This window comes from Podarcis gaigeae, assembly GCF_964106915.1.
Source record: "Podarcis gaigeae genome assembly, chromosome: 3".
In the NCBI taxonomy this organism is placed as follows: Eukaryota; Metazoa; Chordata; class Lepidosauria; order Squamata; family Lacertidae; genus Podarcis; species Podarcis gaigeae.
The window spans coordinates 79,673,467-79,696,101 of record NC_139680.1 but is presented as its reverse complement, the minus strand read 5'-3'; the positions used below and the strand labels follow the sequence as shown (position 1 = coordinate 79,696,101).

Sequence of the window (22,635 nt, the reverse complement as noted above, 5' to 3'; positions counted from 1 at the left end):
GTGTGCATACTCCCTAACTGTTCTGCCTTGGACACTTTTCATTGCTTGTTTTCGATTCCTCTCAAATTCTGTCCCCTGGTTATTAAATGTGGGTAACAGCTGATAATGCGGCTTGCAAAATTTAGTTCCTTAAATTTGAATTGAACTTGACACTTTAAATTTAGCCTGTTCATCTCTGTGTTGGGAAAGGGATTTGATGCTCCCAGCCTTTAACTATAAAATGTGTGTCAAAGGGGGTAGGGTATAAAAACCAAATATAGATACCAGTGACCTACTGTAATATCTATAATAGAATCGGTGTCTTGGTAGTTATGATGAGCAAAGTGGGGGGGATGCAAAAGCAGGCAGTACGAGGGGTAGTAAAGAGCTCTGAAGCCCCAAGTATACCTCAGGAGCAACAAGCTTGTCATTAGACAGCAGGTTCAGTCATAATGGCGGAAACAGATTAATAATTAATAAATGGAAAGGTTCAGGAAATTGGATGATTCAAGAACTCATTTGCATGCAAACTGTTTTAGGCACTGTCATTTAAAGACTGGAGGAACATCTACCAACAGTGGTCATTATTTACAGCAGAGAATAGTATGTAATGATTTTCTGAGCTCCGAGTGCTTCATGGTAATTAAAGTGCTGTACTGGCTCTATTAAACGCATCAGCAGAACTTAGACCTCCAAATTGCTTGTGGTCCAGCAATCTCAGCATCTCTGCATACTCAGGCTCTTAGTGACAGTGAAATCCTTTGCATTGCCTGGGGTAGGCGTTCTCCCTGCCTGCTTTTTATGGCTAGGTATAGGCAGGTATCAGGAAGAAAGCAGTCATTGGGAACTTGAGAAACTGAGTTCATTAATATGGATTTAATAATAAATAAATAAAAATCTGGATGTGTCTCAAAAGCCTGCAAGCAGATCATGAAGGCAATGGTCTTCTCTTTTTGTGTAGATCCGAGTAACTGGTATTCAGAAGAATGTAGGCTCCATTTAGCTATGGTGGCTAATGAGCTACTGACAGACCCATGTTCCTTCCAGGAACCCCCTTATGTGAGATAGTGGGCATCACCACATATTGTGGGAATGCATTCCATACTGTTAATTATCTGCTGCGTGAAGATCTGCTTCATTTTGTCTGTGCTGAATCTACTACCCATTTCATTGGGGGACCCCCAACTTCTAATATTTTAAGTAAGGGCGAAAAGGTTGTCTATCTGCATAAACATTATGCACTTCTGTTACGCCTCCACTTACAACTTCCACCCTAAATGAAAAAGCCTCGGCATGGGGGGAACCTTTTTTCCCAGCCTGATTACATTTTCTCAAGGGCAGGCTTCAAGGCCCAGCATGCTAGTTCTGGTTGGGGCAGGAGGCAAAAGTGGCCGAGGCAATAGATGCAACTCTTACCTTTGTAGAGTAGGTTACATTTTGGCAATAAAAAAACAGAGGTTTCTACATGCACAGTAAGGTCACTGTTGTTTCCTTCTCCTACAGTTTTTACCCATATACTATCCACCTGCCTTCCATGTTGCAGGTCATTGATCTCTTCACAAGTGTACACATCCTCCCCCCACTTCCTGCTTGGTCTGTTCCTTTTGAATAGATTATAGTCCTCAATTTCTACATTCCAGTCATGAGTCTTATTCCACCAGGTTTCAGTAAAGCCTATTACATAATATTTGCCATCCTGTATTAAGAACTCAAATTCATATTGATTATTTTCCAGACTCTGTACATTAGTCATTCCCTCCAGCTGTAGTTTCTTGTCCTCTAGCAGGTTTCTGGAGCACCACCTCACTTTCCTGGGCATCAATGAAGCTATGATCCTCAGTTCCAAGTGTTCCCCTTTCATCTGTAATATTGTCTCCCTCCCTGTCAGGATTTAGTTTAAAGCTCTCCTAATTGGGTTCACAATACTCTTAGCAAAGCGTGTTCTCCTTCATGGAGAACACATGTTGCGGTGGGGGCCACCAGGACACTACAAAGTTGGGGGCGGGCTAACTGATCATTGGCCACTGATGCGATTGGGGCTTCCCTTGTTGTTGGGAAGAAGTTAATGTTGCCATTTATTGATTGACAGCCAGAAATACTAAAACTCCTTGCACGAGGCTAGGGCTTCCTCTTTTCGCCCGTGCAGCGGATTGCCCGTCCCTCCCTCCCTAGAATAGGGTTGTTCGCTTTGACCTTGCTATGCCTGTCATGGGGTCGTCTGCTTTGGAGCGGGGGCCTGGTAGGAATTTTGTCTATCTGGCTGATTGGCTGGGGCCATTTGGTTTTTGCCTACTGCGTAGCAAATCGTCACAACTTGTAAGGTTGTGGTTAGGCATTGGTTTATGGTTTGGTTGGTTGAGGGGCATGGATTGGCTGTGCCTGCCCCTCTAATGCTGCTGCTGCAAGGGATTCCGTTAAAGGAATTGGGGGCTAACTATTGCTTGTCCACTCTGTCAAGGGGGCTCGGGCCATAGCAATGAGCTTCTGGTTGCATTTGGGGTGAGGGTAGGTTCTGACTTTCGCATCGTGCGGAATGTCAGTCTGTCCCCCGTGGTGGGGGCAGATAGTCGCAACCAATGCCTAAGCAACCACTCACAAATTTGTATTTTAATAAAGTTGTGGCCAAAATTATGCCAAAAATCTTAAACAAAAAATTCTGTGTGATGTGTGAGTTATTGGGATGGACCTGGGGACCTCGACACGCAAACACATTCTTGTCAACCGCTGTAAGGTGCAACTCAGCAGTCCTTTCTCAAAGAAGTGGACAACATGGTCCTCGAAGCCAAACCTTTCCCGGCAACACCATCTACACAGCCATTGGTTTCCTTCCAGTATTCTGCTCTCTCTTCCTGGGCCACAACCTTCAGTAGGAAGGAGTGATGAAAAAACCCACCTGTGCTCCAAGAAGAACCTGTTGTAATATCATAGCTTTGAAGATAAGATGAGATGTAATCTTAATTTAAGAGGAGCCCTTTTTACATGTAAGATAAATTGTATTCTCTACATGTAAGATAAATTGTATTGCTAAAAGGAAAATTGAAACATTTATGTATTGTTTACCAAAAAGGAAAGAAAAAGTGGGGGGGGGGAATTCCTGAGGTAGTGAAGAATCTCATTAACTAGCTAACACAAATTACATAATTTTATGGAAATATACTGCAAAATGTCTCCCTCTCCCTCTAAAGATTTCCAGGCCTGAACAAAAGATGCTTTTGTCTGGTGTATCATACACCGTATTATTTTAATCCTAACACATTCATTAGATAACATCTCCCCTATTTAGCAACTTAATACTCTTAAAACTGCTGTGTAGAAGAGAGCTGCTCCATAAGATTATTATTTTAGTATTTCATTACAACGTATATGTATAAAAGAGATTACTTTCATATTAACAATGGCAGGACATGTTTGCTCAGAAGTAAATCTCACAGTACTCAACGGGTATAGTAAGCACATTCATGACGCAGTCTTAATCTGTGAAGGTTCATTCAGTTAACAAAAAGTTACATTTGCCTTATGATTCGGTGTTATAGAAATATGGCTTTTGGAGATTTAATTAATACAAAAGATATAATCCTCCTTTGTTTGTCTCTTTACACATCCCAAAGAATGCTCTGGCAACAGGTTTAAATATAAAGTCATGATTATCTTTGAGTGCATTGCTCATATAACAGGGTTAGATTCTGTCTGTGTTGACTAGCCCTGTCCTCTGTTATAGCCAGTTACCGAAACAGCATTTATCGTTACACTTTTCACACTAAAATGGTATCTTATAACTTTATCTTGATTTACTGTGACAGTTGAGAGGCTGCTGTGATATTTTGCATTTGGATTGTCAATAAAGAATCTGATTTACAGCCAGGCAATTAAACTATACATTTATAAATCAATATTATAGAACATCATAGCTCAGCTGGTTAGAGTGTGGTGCTGATAATGCCAATGTTGCAGGTTCAGTCCCCATTTGGGACAGCCGCATATTGCTGCATTGCAGGGGGTTGGACTAGATCAGGCATAGGCAAACTTGGCCCTCCAGATGTTTTGGGACTACAACTCCCATCACCCTTAGCTAACAGGACCAGTGGTCAGGGATGATGCGAATTGTAGTCTCAAAACATTAGTGGGGCCGAGTTTGGCTATGCCTGGACTAGATGATCCTCAGGGTCCCTTCCAACTCTATAATTCAACAGGGGTTGCTGACTCGTAGTCTCCAGATGTTGGTGGACTACAACTCTTCAGTCAATGAAATCCTTGTGTTAGAAGAAGCACAAGGGTTAGTGCAAGTTCAACAGGCTCTCCCCCCCCCCCCCTTGTATTTGCCCCACACCATTGCAAAATATGTTTGGGGGATTGTGGGAACCCCTGGAACAGATGTAGCGGGCATGCGGGGGAAGGAGAGGGGGAGAAATCCTTGCACTGATGGAACATATTTTACTTAGCACTGCGTTGAATACAACCCCATGGCTATTGGCCATGCTAAGATGAGATTTGGACTCCAGCAATATCTGGAGGGCCACAGGTTAGCCACAAATGTGTATGTACCTGAGAGTAAGCATCATTGAATACAGTGGGACTTACTTCTGAGTGGACATGCATAGGATTACACTGCAATAATCTAATCCTAAACACATGTCATTGAAAGGAAGTGTTGGTAATAAAGAACTCAGGGGGACTTGATGCTGGTCAAAACTGCTAAGTTACAGATAGGTTGTCGTGTTGGTCTGCCATAGTCAAAACAAAAAAAAATTCCTTCCAGTAGCACCTTAAAGACCAACTAATTCAGTTCTTGGTATGAGCTTTCGTGTGCATGCACACTTCTTCAGATACCCATACGTATCTGAAGAAGTGTGAATGCACACGAAAGCTCATACCAAAAACTGCTAAGGATTGGGCTAGGAGTATTTTATTTTTATTATTTATTGAAGTTATGTACTGCCCCTTATTTGAAGTTCATGGGGCAGTTTACAACAGAAAAGTACAAAAGTACATTACATAATAATAGACCAAACAATATATTTAGAAAGGTAGGCAAAATTAAGCCTGCTTATCTAGAAGTGAACATATATCATATACAAATGATTGGGCAGTATTGGTCAAGATATCACTGCATAAGATCAAGGGAGCAAAAGAGGTGGGGGCAAGGGAATTAGCTTTCCCCTGCTTCCCTAATAATTGAGCTGGTGTTTTCTGTCCCTTAATATGCATAGGATTGGGCTGCATAGCATTACCCTCTATTGGAGCAGTTTACATTGGCAGTTCCTGTACTGCATTTTCCCATATGTATAGCCTTATAATTCCAGAATGTAAATAGAACATTGCTCACTTTAGTTTTTGTTTTTGGTTTTTACAAAACCAAAATAATGGTCTCCTCATTAACTTGTGATCTATATACTTGTAGAGATTTTCATGTGTGCTGCATTTAAAAAATACCACTACTTTGTTCCTTAAGGCAGTTATAAAACATGCTCCTGTTTGAAACACATTGCTATTGCTTCTGTTAAAGAAGGCTTAAGATCAACACATATCTGGGCAAAATTCTTATAGAACATATGCAGTATAATTATAATGTTTCTAACAAGATTTTGGCCTCAGCTTTATGCTGAAATAAGCAAAATCATTTTATGATTTAATTTCAGCCATGTTATTATTACTTGAAAATTTTGAGGACTGTCTTAGTGCCTTTCTTCACAACTACTAACAAGTATTTTTTGTTGTTGCTAGCAACACATATAGTAATTGCTTATAGATGGGGTGGAAATCCACTTGCACTTACATATGGTATTCAGTGGTATGGGATTTAACCTTAACCAACAAACTGACTAAGTTCAGGCATCTGATTGGATGAACACAATCAGTCATATTTACTGATAGGTGGTTCTTTCAAGTTGCAACATTAATTCTTCAGTAAAGCATTTCTCAACACCAACACAGATATTTTTTAGAAAGACTTGACCGTTGTATGAAATTTGTATGATTGTTGATTCTGTGAATGGTCTTAATTACACCATTCAGTTTTGGTTATAATGGTTTTTTGGGGGGTCCCGGGGCACATTTGGAAATCTAAGAAACCATCACAGACACCACCAAATACCTATTTCACAGAAGAAAAGCTATTAATGTTCAGACTCCACCCCCCTCTAAAGCAAAAAGCGGACAAAAATATTAACAACAACAAAAAAGCCAAAAATTCCAAACACTAGGGGTGGCTGTGGTCAGAGGCACACAGAATAAATAGATGTGACTCTTAATTTGCATCGTAGGCAGCACTCCAGCCATGAAAATGCCAAAGGGTTCTACATATGCACACACCTTTCCATCTAGGTAATTGAGAGACAGTTAAACACTCAACAAGGGTGTGGTGAGGGGTGTGGCTTGTTGAGAGTGCCATGGGCCAGACAGAGGTCAACATTTGGCCTCCAGGCCTGAGATCCCCACCTCTGCTAGATGTCTAGTTTTCCACTCAGTTTTAAAGACCCGGTTACAATCCATTTGCAACCTATCCTGCAGGTATGGAAAAATGTCACTTTAGCCATACTTAAAGTGAATCAGACTTTTTCGCTCCCAAAGGTCTCCGACTGACGTGATCATAATCTTTCATCACCCCCCCCCCCCATTGTTCAATCCCTTTTCATCACCACTCGCTGTTAATCACCTAATATCATCAGCTCTAATTGTGGTCTTCTGCAGTCCATAGTAGCTGATTCACATGCCCTTGTTGTAGCTTGCCTCCATACAAGAAAAAATGTGAAAAGCTTGCCAGTAACAATTAAGCCCTGAGTGAACCCAGCCCTGTAAGCAGGAGGGAGCCCTATTAGTGAGTGTTGCGGCTCCAGCAGCAAAAAAATAGAAAACAGCCAGGTGAGTTAAACATCTGTGTGAGCCAAACAACAGTGGAAGGAGGCCATGGCACTAAGGTCTGATCCCCACACATGATTACAGAGGTAGATATTATAGAGGTACATTGTCCCATATTTTTCTTGCTTTGTACCACACCAGTCTTTTCCAAAATGTTTCACAGTCTACAAAGCTCCAGACGGAGCAATTGGATTACATTGTTCAATTTAAATAAATTTTCCGAGATGAGCAAAATGCCGGTTATTTAAACAAGGAATTGGTTTGGGTGCAGAGAACAACTACCGTATTTTTCCCTCTATAACACGCAGATTTTTTCTCCTAAAAAGGAAGGGGAAATGTCTGTGCGTGTTATAGAGCGAATGGTGGTCCCTGGAGCCGAAAAACCAGGCAAATATCAAATCGCCAGGCAAAAAATCAAATCGCGGCGCTTCACTGAGAAGGGAAAACTGAAAAGAGGAAGCGGCTGCTTTCCTGCATTCTGCCTCAGGGTCTTACTGCCCACCCTCCTCTGTTTCGTTGCTGTGTTTGCTGAAACGGAACAAAGAGCAGGGAAAGCCCCTCCCCTCCAGGCAAGCTCCGTTGCTGCTGGGGGAGAGGGAGAGAGAGGGGGGAAGGGAGAGAGAGAGGGGGGAGGGAGAGAGAGAGAGAGGAGGAGGGAGGGAGGGAGAGAGAGAGAGAGATGGCTGGCTGGCTGGCTGGCTTGGGTGGGGGAAAACTTTTGCCTTTCTTTTCTCCAACCCGTTAAATCCCTCTCCTGCATTCTTAGCCAGCTGCTTCTCTGCACACCCCTCTAATATCCCTTCTTTGTTTTTCCTTCGCTCCCCACTTAAAATGTGGTTACAAAGCATAGATCCACATAGATCCTCAGGATCTTTGCATTGGGTCACCCCAAATTCACCATCAGATAACATAGCATGTCCATGGCTACAGCCTGCCCCCCCAAAATCATGCACCCACTGTTGCCTGGGGCTGCAATGGTGCAAAAACGTGGTTAAAAAGCATGGATCCACATGGATCCTCAGGATCTTTGCATTGGGTCACCCCAAATTCACCATCAGATCACATAGCATGTCCATGGCTACAGCCTGCACCAAAAAAATCACGCACCCACTGTTGCCTGGGGCTGCAATGGTGCAAAAATGTGGTTAAAAAGCATGGATCCACAGGGATTCTCAGGATCCTTGCATTGGGTCACCCCAAATTCACCATCAGATCACATAGCATGTCCATGGCTACAGCCTGCACCAAAAAAATAACGCACCCACTGTTGCCTGGGGCTGCAATGGTGCAAAAACGTGGTTACAAAGCATGGATCCACATGGATCCTCAGGATCTTTGCATTGGGTCAGCCCAAATTCACCATTAGAGCACATAGCATGTCCATGGCTACAGCCTGCCCCCCAAAAATCACCCACCCACTGTTGCCTGGGGCTGCAATGGTGCAAAAACGTGGTTACAAAGCATGGATCCACAGGAATTCTCAGGATTTTGGCATTGGGTCACCCCAAATTCACCATCAGATCACATGTCTGTGGCCACAGCATGAAGCCCAAAAATGATACATCCACTGTTTCATTCAGAATGTTTTTTCCCTTGTTTTCCTCCTCTAAAAACAATGTGCGTGTTATGGTCAGGTGCGTGTTATAGAGCGAAAAATACGGTAATTCTAAATTTAAGAAGAACTGTTCTCCCCTAAAAGAGGGTTGCTGTCATGCTAGAGGCACAATTTTCTACTGGATGACAGTGCCTATAACATCACTGGCTTTTGATATCTCTGCAAAAGGCAGAGACATTTTTTCTTGGCAAGCTGGAATAGTGAGGATTGCATGAAACAAGGCTCCCTGCCTTGGTCGTCTCTTTTGATGTATCTTTTAAATTTTTAAATGCAGCTTCTGGAGGGCACAATTGAAAGTGAGGTGCTGCTGGGAGAGGGTGTTCAATCCTTTCCCACCTGCTGTGCCCCTGCTTCAGTAGCTACCCCACCCCACCCTCCTCTCCCACAATATTTCCAATGTGTAATTGGTTGGTTCCAAAAACACATAAAGGGAAAAGTTCCTGGAGGAACATGGACAGCGAAAGAGTTGGGTAAGCTCTTTTCCACACTCAATCACAATGTGCTGTTGGCTTGCACTTATATGTTTTGGGTATGGCATGTAGTTTGGGATTAAGGCAATGGGAAGTATTTAACTAAACAGGAGGATTGGGGGAACAGAATCTGCTCAGGAGGATTGGGGGAACCCCTAGAATGGATTTAGGGGATGTGCAGAGGAAGGGGGAGAGAGAAGGATAATTTCCATTGTGCAAGAAGAAATACTTGTGCTGATGGAGAACCTGCCTCAGCACTACATTGAATGCAGCCCAGTGTAATGTGGAAAGTTGCACTTGGATACCATTAAAGATAATTCAGCCTCTTAGAGTTAATTCCATTCTTAATCGGTATTAGCAAAGTACATGGCATACTGAAAAAGTGGCAAAACTCACATTGCTGATAAAGAAACAGAATTGCTCTGCTAATGTGTTGTTGTCATGCGCTAGTTGGATGCAGCAGAGTGATGGGAGGCACCAGCTAGGGAACCCCCAAGGGAACCCCAGGAGAAGAAGGCCCAGAGCCAGGAATTGGTGGTAGGACACCAAGGAGAGGTCAGAGGGAGAAGAGGGAGCAGACTTGGAGGAGGAGGTGTGACAGAAGAGGAAACAGAGTTTAGTGAGCAGGAAGACTTCAGGGTAGAGAGCAGTCCTGATTCAGAGGCTGGAGAGGAGGGGGGCAGGAGAAAGAGGTGAGGCAGGCTTCTGAAGAAGCCAGGAAGTTTTCCCCTCCTGCTGCAACCTCCTCCCCTCCCATCCCCTCCCCTCTCTACCACCAGTCACACAGAACACACACACAACTAAAAAGAGCAGAGGAGAGGTTGGTTGCATGCAGACACAGTCTCCGATTGCTTGTCAAAAAACCCTGGAGGGGAGAGGACTTAGGCAGCTGTGGAAAGGTGGGAACCTTCAGCCTTCACAATACCCTAATTGTGGCAAGATCTACTGCGAAGACTTGCTGGGATCACTAGGCCTGCACTGATTTGATTTCTTTGAATCAGGAGTGAACTACACTGGCACTGGTGTTTTTTAATTGCTAACCTATACCTGACTCAAGGTCCTGGCAGTTGTATCCCAACTACATTGTACTCAACACACCCATTGAAATAGATGTGATTAAAATAGCCGTTATGCATTCAGCAATGTCAATAGGTCTACTCTAAGTATGATACAGCTCTTTGTTCTTGGCCCCAAATGAATCCGTTTTGCTGTTGATCAAAAATTTACCTTGCTGCACTCAGCCACCTTCCTTTAGCATTAGAAACCACATTTGTGTACATTCAACTCCACATTTAGTTGTCCAAATCAGTTTTGAATTTGGACAGGTGGGTGAATTTCCTGGCTTTTTAAAATGTTTATCTCAGCCGTGTCTGCATTGGCTTGGGTTGATGGGAGTTATAATCCAAAATACCTGGAGGCACCAGGTTGACAAAGGCTGTTCTATCTGCATTGCTGTCCTGAGCTGCAGAGTGTTTTATAGACTGCTGGTTTTCAATTTTCTCGATTGTGCTGAGATTGTGCTAGTTATATTTTATCGTTTTAGATATTTATTGTGAGCCACTTTTGGAGGGCTGTGCCCTGAAAAGCGGCATATAAATACTGGAAATAAAGAAATACCCATGATGTTGCACTGATGTAATTACTTTTTATGGGTCACATTTCTGCTTTCAGTTATATTAACATACATCAAGTCAGCTGCTGTGTAATTGATGCTGTGCCCTTTGAATTAGACAGAGGCAAAACTTAGCTCATTCGCTTTATATGCAAAGCTTAACGTGTCTGGATCTTTACAATTAACATAACTGACATAGCTACTGCAACATGATCTTTTTTGTCCTACTGCTGACCTTTTATCCGTGGCAGCTTTCATTCTGTACCAAATTATTTCCAGGTGAGCTTATTGTGATCAGATAGCTGATTTTATGGTAAGTACATTTGCGAATTGCAAGGGAAACACTGCTTTCTTTGTAATTTCCTTATGTGGAATGTCATAGAATCCCAAGGCAGCCAAGGCCATTTTGATACAATCATCTCTTGGGGTAGTACAAGAGTTCACCTCCTATTTCTTCCCTTTGGACATGAATGGGAAGATGTTGCTGCAAAGCTACACATGAAATTAATATGGGCTCTGGGTACATATTTTCTATTATTTGGAACACACAGTAATTAATTTTCCTCCTCTGTGTGAGAAATGCAGATTAAAACCTCTTAACTTCTGTGCTCTTGGGATGATAATTGATATATAAATTGCATTAGTATCCCTAAGCTCCTTTTGTATAAATATTTTTGTGATATTAGTGGAAGGGGTCTGCCGCCCCCCATTTTATCTACTATATCCCTCACGTGATTTGCATTCATTGAATATGATTTTTTTTCTATGACAAGTAGAGCAAGTTATAAGTCCCTCCTTATACAGGCATAGCTAGACTGATATAGCAGAGAATATGTGTGCTTTATTTTCACACCTTGGGTTTAATATGCAGTTTGCTTCTACCTGTACCTCCACTTTGATAATGGCTAACAGTAGCCTCTTACAGATGTTGTCCATGAATGAAGACACATAGGTGTGGGGGCAGATCCCGGTGACAAGAGGCTAAAATCCCACCTCTAGATAACCACAAAAATCCATCATGCATTGGGGGGAAAGTGGTTTGAGATGCAATGTTCAGTCTTCTGCTCTAGACACTACAATGAAATGCCTCAAAATTTTGCTTTTCAAATGTTGCAATGTCAACATTAAAGCAATCCCATGAAATTATTAAGATTATTATTTGATTGTTTTTTAACATCATTCGTGGTATTCAACTAAGGCCACAGTCACATTTAAAGCACGTAATATCACGTTAAGAAGTCCTGGCTTCTCCACATGAATCTGGGAGCTGTAATCTGTTTAGGGTGTTTAGAATTGTTAGAAGATCTCTATTCCCCTCACAGAGCTACAGTTTTCAGAGTGGTTTAACACTCAATACCTCTTCACAGGAAACTCTGAGAATTGTAGCTCTGGAGGGAGAACAGGAGTCTCCTTACAGCATCCTTAACTAACTCCAGCTCCCAGAATTCTTTAGGGGAAGCCATGACTACTTAACATGGTATCATAATGCTTTAACTGGGGTGTGTGCATGTGGCCTAGGTTTTAATCAGAGTAAAGGTACCCCTGCCCGTGCGGGCCAGTTGTGTCCGACTCTAGGGTTGTGCGCTCATCTCACTTAAGAGGCCGGGAGCCAGCACTGTCCGGAGACACTTCCGGGTCACGTGGCCAGCATGATGAAGCTGCTCTGGCGAGCCAGCACCAGCGCAGCACACAGAAAAGCCGTTTACCTTCCCGCTTTAAAGCGGTACCTATTTATCTACTTGCACTTAGGGGTGCTTTCGAACTGCTAGGTGGGCAGGAGCTGGGACCGAAAGACGGGAGTTCACCCTGCTGCGGGGATTCGAACCGCCGACCATACGATCAGCAAGTCCTAGGCACTGAGGTTTTACCCACAGCGCCACCCGCATCCCTTTAACCAGAGTAGACCCATTCAAATGAATGAACAAACCTAAGGGCCATTAATTTCAATGGATCTTCACCACCCTGCGTATTGTTTCTTATTATTTTGCTGTTTCTTGCCCTGAGCTTCTTTGAGAGGAGGGGTAGGATAAAAATCTATTAAATAATAATAATTAGGCAAACAGGAATATAATAAAAAACCATGCAGGCTCTCAAGTTCCCCATAACTCTTCATCAGGCTAGATGTTAAGAAATGGCGGATGGAGAGAAATAACGAAGGGGGGGGGTCTAGTCATGATTGTCAAGATATCTAAGCCTACCTCTGCTAAGTTTTAAGGTGGAGTGTAGGAGGAGATAACAGATTTTCAGCTGTGGCACTTCAAAGTATTTGGAAGTTCTTACGTGATTTTGATTAGTCTAATAAAAGTATTGGTTTAATATGATCCTTTTTCTTATAGGCCAACACGGATACCTTTGGCTTTTTTCAAAAGTGTGATTTATATATACATACATAAATACATTTATATATACATATATAATCAAACATACAACCAAGTAAATATTGTTATAGTATACTTTTGAGTTTTCGATTAATGCTTCATTCGTGTGATACTTTATTTTACTAAGATAATATTGATAAGATAACATTGACTAATGTTGGATACCTTCATGAGTGGCCAGGAACCCTCTGGTGTCAGTAAATGATAAAGGCTAGAGTGTGTGGTATTTAATCACAGCTACCTAAGTATAGGTAGTCCTTCACTGGAAGTATAGGTGTCCTTCACTGGAAGGACAGATTGTGAAGCTGAGGCTCCAGTACTTTGGCCACCTCATGAGAAGAGAAGACTCCCTGGAGAAGACCCTGATGTTGGGAAAGATGGAGGGCACAAGGAGAAGGGGACGGCAGAGGACGAGATGGTTGGATAGTGTTTTCGAGGTTACCAGCATGAGTTTGACCAAACTGCGGGAGGCAGTGGAGGACAGAGGTGCCTGGCGTTCTCTGGTCCATGGGGTCACGAAGAGTCGGACACGACTAAACAACTAAACAACAACAACAACAACAACAACAACCTAAGTATTAGCACATATCAAGGAATAACACTATTCTGAACCGTAATGAGAGCACAATGCCATATTTACTTTGTTAAAGTTGGTTTCTTACCGATGACATGACATTAAAAAAAAATAGATCTTCCCTTGAGGATAAATAATTGTTGCTGTTTTTTAAGTACATTTGAAGACCAATCTTATTTAAGTGATGTTCCCCAATTTGTGATTTCTTATGTAAATCTTCTGTGCATTCAAAGTTGACTGACATTCTTCTTAAATATTATCTTCACAGAAATGAAATAGTCCAGTTTATGACCATTAAGACGAATTCATGGAAAATAAGGCTATCAATGCCAACTAGCCATTACGGCTATACTCCACCTACATGGTTGGAGGTGGTAATACTTGAATACCAGTTGCTGGAAAACACAGGGGGGAGAATGTTCTTGTGCTTAGGTCTAGCTTGAAGGTTTTCCACATCTTCCTCTTGGCCACTGTGAGACCAGAATGCTGGACTAGATGGGCCATTGTCATCATAAGCTCATTTGTTAGAAAATCTATAGAAATTATTCACAAAGAGTGGCATGAACACAGCTCCAGCAAGCCCCGAACTCTTTGTTTAATGTGTGCATTCCAGATGTGTGAAGTTGCATGACAGTTTTGCCATTGGCTTCAATTGAATACAGACTTCAAATTATCTTGGATAAGACAATTGAATCCTCTGCTTTCCAACTTCATGCTGAGTGGAACTATTCCCCCCCCCCCCTTCTCGTTGTTCAGATTTGCATGGTGCAAGATGGCATTGTTTGCTTCTCTTCTTTTAATCAAATGCTTTTGTCTCATGCTTTTGTTTCTGTCCAATGCAGGATGCTGACATGTTGGCAGGTGATGAGCAGGCCTGGAAAGAAGCCAAAGAAGCTATAAATAAAATGGGAGCTCCAAAGTCACAAGAAGGTATCCTTTCAATGCCAAAGTACTGGCCAACAGCAGATGGGTTTCCTTTTGAGGCAAGAACATATAAAAGCTGTCTTCTTCCTTGCTATTTCTAGAATATGGAAATGCTTCGTTCCTTAAAGATTGCCCTCAGTGCCTGTGTTAGAGTGGGCAGTTGGTTTTGGCTGGGGTGTCAGATTCAACTCTTAACAGGTGAGTGGAGCCACCCACTTGTCAATCACTTCAACTCTTATAACATCAGGCCATTGAAATTTCAAGCTGGGGCTGCAAAGAAAGATTGCTCCTCTGTACCTCCACAAATTCCTTTGTATTTGCAGCATGGATTTGGTCCAGGAAAAATAGGGAGTATTCTCAAGTGCACTTTGCAGGCAAAACTAGGCACTTTTAAAATTTGACACCTTTTAAGAATAATAATAAAAAAACCCAAGTATTTTGCCTGCAGTTAAATAATTCTCATTCCTTCAGCTGCAGCATCTGCACATGATGCCGTATTTGATGTCAGGCCTGGGAAAATAGATGTAAACAGGCAGCCTGGTCCACTTCCTGGGTCTGACAGGCCTATTTCAGACCCTCCAAGTGTCCCTATTTTCCAGGGACTTCCCTGATTTAGAGAAGTCATCCCGGTTTCTGATTTGATCCCAGAATGTCCTGCTTTTCCTTAGGATGTCCCTATTTTCATTGTAGAAATATCGGAGGGTATAGAGTTATCCAACCCCCCAAGCCATTCGAAGGCAATCCTGTATAGGGAAGTTTTTTTAATGTGTAAAGTTTTATTATGATTTCATATATGTTGGGAGCTGCCTAGGGTGCTGGGACAACCCAGTAAGATGTGTAGGGTATAAATAGTAAAATTACATTTACAGAATGGGATGTCCCTATTTTCATTGGAGAAATGTTGGAAGCTACTCTGTTTAGGTCCATGGGCTGAAGGTTCCTCACCAAAGGCTCTGTGTCTTTCTGTCTTTCAGTATCTAGTAAAAAAACGTGTTGACAGTTGTAGCAAAGACCATTTCCTTCTGTTTTGCTTCTGTTTGCACTACAAGCCAGAAGATGACAGACACCAAACTTCCTTTTGTCTGTGTTGAATCTCTCAACATTCTGCTTCATGGGATGACTCCTGGTTCTAGAATTATGAGAGAAGGAGAAAATACTGCAACCAGGGATTATCCCCTGAAACTAAGTACAGGGAGATTTGTGACAGACAAGGGGAGACTTCTTCACACACAGCGGAATCGAAACAATTGAATTTGTTAGCAGAAAATGTAGTAGGGGACACCAACTTGGACAGTAATTTTTCATGAGCTTTGAATGGCACAATGTTGATTAATCCTTAATCCAAATAAATGTCAGAATGGGAGCAGGCTCTTGTGACATGCCAGACGATACTAAAGAACAATGCCACTCACCTCCCAGACACAAACATTTACCAGCTGAAAGTACTTGACTTTGCCATGGACGCCTGCATAAATCTTGGCCTTTTGGAAGAAGCCTTGCTTTATGGTCACAGGACTTTGGAGCCCTACAGGTAAAAGATAAAAATGCAGTCATTTCTTGCAAGATTCGCTTTCAGCCCAGGAAAGAGGGTATGAACCAAGAATGTGGCTGCATCAATGTTACTATTTGTTAATTATTCTATGTGGTAGCATTAGGGGTAGGGCTGCCATATGTCCGGACATTACCAGGATTTCAAAGGTGGGGGGGGGGGGATTTCTGAAAGGTGGCACTTTGCTCTGGATCTTAGGCAAGTCAATTGAGAAACTGTGTTTTTTTGGCAATTGGGGGGGGGAGCTCAAAAGCATTGGGGTTTTCCAGGGTGTTCTGGTTTTTACTTTTTGAAATATGGCAATCCTAATTAGGGGTGAGGAGTAGTCAGCTCAACTCAAACTTGTGCACTGATCAAACATGTCAGCTGTTCTTCAGGAAAGGGGAACATTACAACCCATTGTTCCTCAGCTGAACCATTTTGGGGAAAAAAAAGGTTTACTTTTTCTGCCCTTGGTGATGCAGAATTGCAGATTGTTTGAGATGTACTGCTGCATTTGATCATTGTGTTTATGACACAAACGTTCCTGGAGGACTCTGGAGTGTTTTGCTTCAGATCCCCGTGTACTTTTCACAAACCTCTATATTCCCAGGTACATTTTTAGAGACAATATTTTTGGCAGTGCTTCAGCACCGTGTTCTTCCTTAACTCCTTATGGTACTTTCTGGTTTTAGCCTGGTGTCTAATTAGTTTCGATTGATATGGTTTGATCAAAAGAGAAGCTTTCTCCTTTGAAACAGGTAGTAACTGTATAGTATAGCAATGTGACCGGGATGATCAAAGGGGGAAATACAGCTTTGTACTCTTTTCCTCTGCATTTCATTTCTTTTGTTCATCCAAATGCATTTTTAAAAAAAGGAAATAATGATGGTGGGCAACCTTAGATTTGGTATCTTCAATTACCACCACTAGCATCATAGCCGTTTCCCCTTATTTTCTCAAGGAGAGGCAGGCACTTCAATGGAGTTCTGCTATGTTGCTAGGAATAAGTAGTATTCAAATAGCAGGGCTGCAGCAGAGGTTAACAATAATTTAAAGTGCTTGTAAGGTTGGAGCAGCTCCAGCTTCATTTTGATTGCATTATAGGGTAGAAGGTTACTAAGGCACCTTTGCCTGAATACTGAATTTTGAGACAGTGAACTTTTAAACAAATGCTAGCATAGCTGTTTCCTTTGGTTGCTTTTAGGTTTGCCGCCTGTGGCAATTTTTGAGAAGGGACGTAATGGTTCTCCCCTCTTTTCTCATGACTGGTGGTCTTCTGTAAGTTTCTCCTCCTGGAAAGAAGGAGAAAACATTAAAAAAGTGCAAACAAAATTAAAACAAGTGAATTAGCCATGAAATTAGTTATTGCCACAATGGCAAAATATCAGATTACATTGGCCTTTACAATAATTTCAGTGAACGAGACTTGTCAGTGAGAGAAGAGGAACTTACCTACTGCTCTTTCTTTCTTTCTTTCTTTCTTTCTTTCTTTCTTTCTTTTCAAAATGGCTTCCCTTTTTAATTTGCATTTTTTTATTTACTGCTTCTATTCAGCTATGCTTCTTTTACCCTTTAACCTGTCAATGTGGTGCTTCAGACCAACGAAGCTACTTGTCTTTTCCAGGGAAAAGATTGCAGTAGAAAACAATTATAATTTTATCAATCATTCGAATATCTCTTTCCCTGTTTGCTTAGTGGTGTGTGACATAGTTTCCGAGCTACTTATTACAGCCAAGTTGATTCTGCCGCTGCCGCCTCACCTTCCATCCACCACTACCCTTATACACATAGACAGAGAGACACACAAACACACACACACACACAAACGACATGTTCTGTTAAAATGTATTTGATGAAATGTTGCTGGCCTGGTAAAGCTGCTGGCCTCTCATGTACCTTGAAGACAGTTGCTCTTAGTCTCACCAGGTGCAAAAGCATTTCCCAAGAAGAGACATTTTCAGCCCGAGTTCTTTTTTTACCTTCAAGCCATCACTACAAGCTTTGACGCACCTGACAAAAAATCTTCAGTTTCTCATTACAAGGAGTTGTGCCTGAAGCAGCAGGATATCAAATCTGAGCAAATCTGTTGGGGTGCATTGAATTTCTCCAGTTGAATCAATCTACTGCTTGACTGCTCCTGCAGTTCCATTACAGCTATCTATTTTCCTTTCCTCAACTCTGGAGCAAAAAAATATTCATATTCTTATCTGCAGGGAATCACCTGAAAAACAAGCCATCCATACAAATAGGAGGTGGTATGTCCACCTTTAAAAGAAACTGTTCTAAAACCATTTTAACTTCAAGGACTGTATTTGCTGTGTATGTTTCCATTATGCGATCAGCAGGGTTGACATCCACTGCTGTGTGCTAAGTGCAGTATTTGATCACATGTTTTCATTTGACCATCATGTGAAACCAGTCTGAGTATTTATTTAAGTGACATATTTAGATATCCGGCAAACATATTTAATGGCTTCTTTTATGCTATAGATTCACACTGTAGATTCACACTAATTAACTGATGCTAAATATTTTTTGACCTCCAAAACGAAGGTTCTTTTTAATGATTAAAAACAACCAGGATTCAACTTTAAAAGGAGCTTGGATCAGGTTTAAAGAAGACATTAGAATCCAGAAGAACACAAGAAATGAAGTTTTTCAGGGGGTTGGACTAAATGACCCCTGGGGTCCCTTCCAATTCTACAATTCCTTGATTCTAAGATTCTACACTGGTCCTCACTTGTCTGTCACTTGGCCACCTTAATTGGATTGGCCAGCATATGAGTAGTTGAAACTGAATGACGTGAGAAGAACCTTTGTGTCTCTTGGTTTCTCAAGAAGTCGTCTTATATGCTGACACATTTAAGAATGTTGACCCTGTAGGGCTGTGTGCCTGTGTGTGCTATATTTGTGGTGAAATCTCCCACGTTTCCAGAATATAATTTAGAATTAAATTCAGTTCCCCTAAATAACAATTTCTTTTTATTACTCCTACTATATCCTCACCTCGCACTCTTATTATCAGGCAGTTAATCAACATATGTACTAAGTTCACACTTTTACTCCCACATCTCCAGCAGTTGTCTGCACTTGTTATTTTCTTCTGGTATAGTTTTGCTGGAGTCCAGTGGACTCTGAATATTATTTTCTGTTGAATAAATCTGAAACCATTCTTAACCTGAGGTACCACTTTAGCTAATGGGGCCTCCCGCTGCCCCCGGCACACGATTTCTGTTCTCATCCTGGGTTAGCGGAGTCTGTAACCCAATGTGTATGTAACTCAAGGTGTTTGTAACCCGAGGTACCACTGTACTGTCAATGCTGTGACACTTTATCTGATTTGTGAGGATTTCCCCCTCATTTCAAACAAAAAACAAACAAACAAACAAACATTACAATGAAGAAAATAGAAGCGGTGTATATCACCACTAGAGGCTGCTAGTGTTTTGATGTTATTGTGAGCCAATGGACAAGTGGATTTTTGTTCAAATTGGGGTATTAACAGAAATTACTGATAAAGCTACGAATAGAGATAAGAACATCTCCTTGTGCAGGTTTGTAGAGTTCACTAAAAATGTGCCCTTCTTTCTTTAGAACTGACTTTAAACAATTTATGCGGTTGCAGTTGAACATCCAGATTAAGTGGGATTTTTATATTTTCGAAATGTTGGTATGCTTATCTAATGAAATGATTCATTAGATAACCTTCCCAAGGGAATTCTTTTGGTGGGGGGAGACAGCTGCACCCATTTGCCCAAGAATTACCTTGGGAATGACATTATGGAAGGGATGGTGAACTGTTTTCAGCCTGGGGGGGGGGGGGACTTCAGTGATAAGGATGGAGTGATAAGCCAAAGTAGGTGGAGCATTGCTGTGACTCTTAGGTTTGTATAGTAGACTTTATTGCTGCCTTGCGAAAGTCAGAAGCTTCTACAAACATACCTCTTTCCACCCTCCATCCAGGCAAGCAAACAGTATTACTACGGTTCAATGCAAAACAGTGTAAGAAGGATGTGGAGCAGGGCTGGTGAGTGGTGTGGCCTGGGGAAGGGGGTGTGGCCTGGGGAAGGGTGTGTGGCCTGGAGAGAGTCTCAAGGATAAGACAGAGCAGAATGGAGGGCCACATTGGCCCCTGGTTCCTCATCCTTGCACTATATCACGATGCAGTGTCATTCCTATTCCAGGAATGTGGTCAGGCTGTTTAAAGCAGCTAAGCTTTCTCCTGAAGCAGTAAGAAGACTTCGTTGTTGTTGTTGCTAAAAGAGAGAGAGAGAAATCCCCTGGCAGATCCTCCAAGTGTCTCTATTTTCCAGGGACAGCCCCAGATTTACAGAAGCCATTCTGGTTTCTTATTTGATCCCAGAATGTCCTACTTTTCCTTGGGACGTCTTCATTTCCATCAGAGAAATGTTGGTGGGTATGGTAGGATGTCCATATTTTCATCGGAGAAATGTTGAAGGAGTTATTTGCCCCCCCGAGCCATCTGAAGGCAGCCCTATATAGAAAAGTTTTGTAAATGTTTAATGTTTTATTATGTTTTTTATGTACGTTGGAAGCCGCACAGAGTGGCTGGGGCAACACAATCAGATGAGCTGGGTAAAAATATTAAAATTATTGTTATGGAATAGGATGTCCCTATTTTCAATGGACATGCCTTTGTCATTTCTTGTGTTATTGAAAGGTAAGACAAAAATTCTTAATATTTACCCAGGAGTAATTGTGACTAGAACTGTGGACCTTTTTGAGGGCCCTTTAGTAAACAAACTCAGCATATTGGCCTTGTGGAAAACATCCACATCAAACATCAATCTTTATCCTGTACGTTCGTGCAGTGACAAAGAAATAATAAGCAAAGGAAGTCGTTTCAAGCAAATCATGAAAGAGATAGAGAAGAGGTAGGAAAATATCTCCTATTTGAGGGTTTGCAGAACAGCTTTCTTATTTATAGTCTGCAGGGAGCACCCACCTATCAGTAAACGTGAGACTGAGTGCTGGGCCGTCAGCGGTGAGAGAAAGAGGAAGAAAGCTGTAGGAGCTCACAATTTATTGCAGTGAAAAATAAAAGTAAAAAATGCTGCTTCTGAGAGAACGCACTTTGATTCTGCCGAAACAGATTCAGAACCCAGGTGAATGCAGAATTTATGTCTTGCTGTCCCTGAAGGTGCTGATCTCTTTGAGGCTGGGGATAGATCCTGCCAGTTCCTCAGCTCAGTGGAAGGGCACATGCTTAGCATGCTTAAAATCCCAATTTCAATCCCTGGTATCTCTGTTTATAAGGATTTTGGTTCACAGGGCTGGGGAAAACCTTTTGTCAGGCAGATTTGCTGCCAGTCAGAATGGATAATACCTAGCTAGATGGCAGCTTCATATGTTCATTTGAGGATGAAAATTGGCTTGCAATCTATGTTTTGATGGTCTTTTCCTCCCCTTTGTCCCGTCTACCATTTTGGAATGAAACCACAACCTGAACCTCACATGCAATTTAGGAATAACTCCTGCCTTGTCAGTCTAGTTTATCACCACCAACAACAGCATTATGGGCACAAGTGTGTGTTTTAAGTGAATAGACGTAATCTGATTCCTTCCTCCTGGCAAAAGGTTTCATAGAAATACCTCTCGTAAAATGTCAAACAAATAATGAAACTTCAACTGGTCCAAAATGCAGTGGCCAGATTACTGGCCAAGGTTCCATTTGGAGCTTACATAACCCTGTTTGAAAACAGCTGGAGTAGTTGCCAGTTTGTTTCCAAGCCAAAGCTCTAAACCAGGGGTTGGCAAGGTTTACCTTGCCTGGGCCAGTTCACTCCAGCAGAGATCCCTTGTGGGCCAGATTGCACATGTGTGTGAGTGCGCATGGCCATGATTTTCGGCGTCTGAGCCTGCGCAGACGCAATTTCTGGCACCACGGAAGCGAGTCTCCATGTCATGCTGTGACAGTTTAGCAGAGCGCGCAGGGACTCTCCAAGCAGGCAGCTTGGTTCAGGGGCGGTTCGTGGGCCAGTTAAACGACCCTCGTGGCTGCCCATGGGCCTTAGGTTGCCAACCCCTGCTCTAAACAACTTAGGCCTCATATATCTGAAGGAGCATCTCCATCCCTACATAGCTTCTCAGGCATTTAATTCTGCACAGGGGACTCTCTTGGTAGTTCTATCACCTTCCGAAGTGCAGGGAATAGTGGACCAGGAGGGGGCTTTCTCTGTGGCAAGTCCCTAAAGCTGGCAGTTTCCTTCGCAGAGGTGCATACAGCATGTTCACTGAACAGCTTTCACCAAATGCTGAATACACACCTCTTTACCCTCACCTTTGACAGTTAAGGTACTTTGTTCTGTGGGACCCATCTCTTTTGCTGAATTTATACTGTTGTGCTCCATTGGGAACAGTTTTATTTGTTTTACAGCTGTAACTTCTTTCATCTGTAATTATAATTATATATCATACTCTTGTAAGCTGTCCTCGGACTTGTGAAGGGCCGGTGAGAAATCTAATAAAGAAATAGGTATATAGGAAGCCGGCAGCAGGTTTCAGGCCAGGGGCCATTCCCCAACTCCCAGTGTACTTTAAGAAGGTTGTGATTCATGACCATATAATTGGGATTGTTTCATATCAAATTCAGCATCCGTTGTTTGTCTAGTAAGCTATATCTCACTCTGTAAAAAATGGTTAATAGACTCTAAGCTACCTAAGCACACAACTGTAT

The 22,635-nt window shown here is 42.1% G+C and overlaps 1 protein-coding gene across 9 annotated transcripts in view; it reads left to right on the top strand.

Annotated features, from left to right (window-relative positions):
• Nucleotides 1–22,635, top strand: part of SMYD3 (SET and MYND domain containing 3) — a gene marked incomplete at its 5' end in the record, with an annotated part of 364,396 nt that overhangs the window by 298,192 nt on the left and 43,569 nt on the right. For all 9 annotated transcript variants that reach the window (XR_014562537.1, XR_014562538.1, XR_014562539.1 and 6 more), the window contains 2 exons: nt 14,326–14,413; nt 15,764–15,938. Coding sequence is in view for 4 of the 9 variants with exons in the window: in XM_083732615.1 (XP_083588741.1) it covers nt 14,326–14,413; nt 15,764–15,938 (263 nt within the window). The remainder of the gene's footprint in view (nt 1–14,325; nt 14,414–15,763; nt 15,939–22,635) is intronic.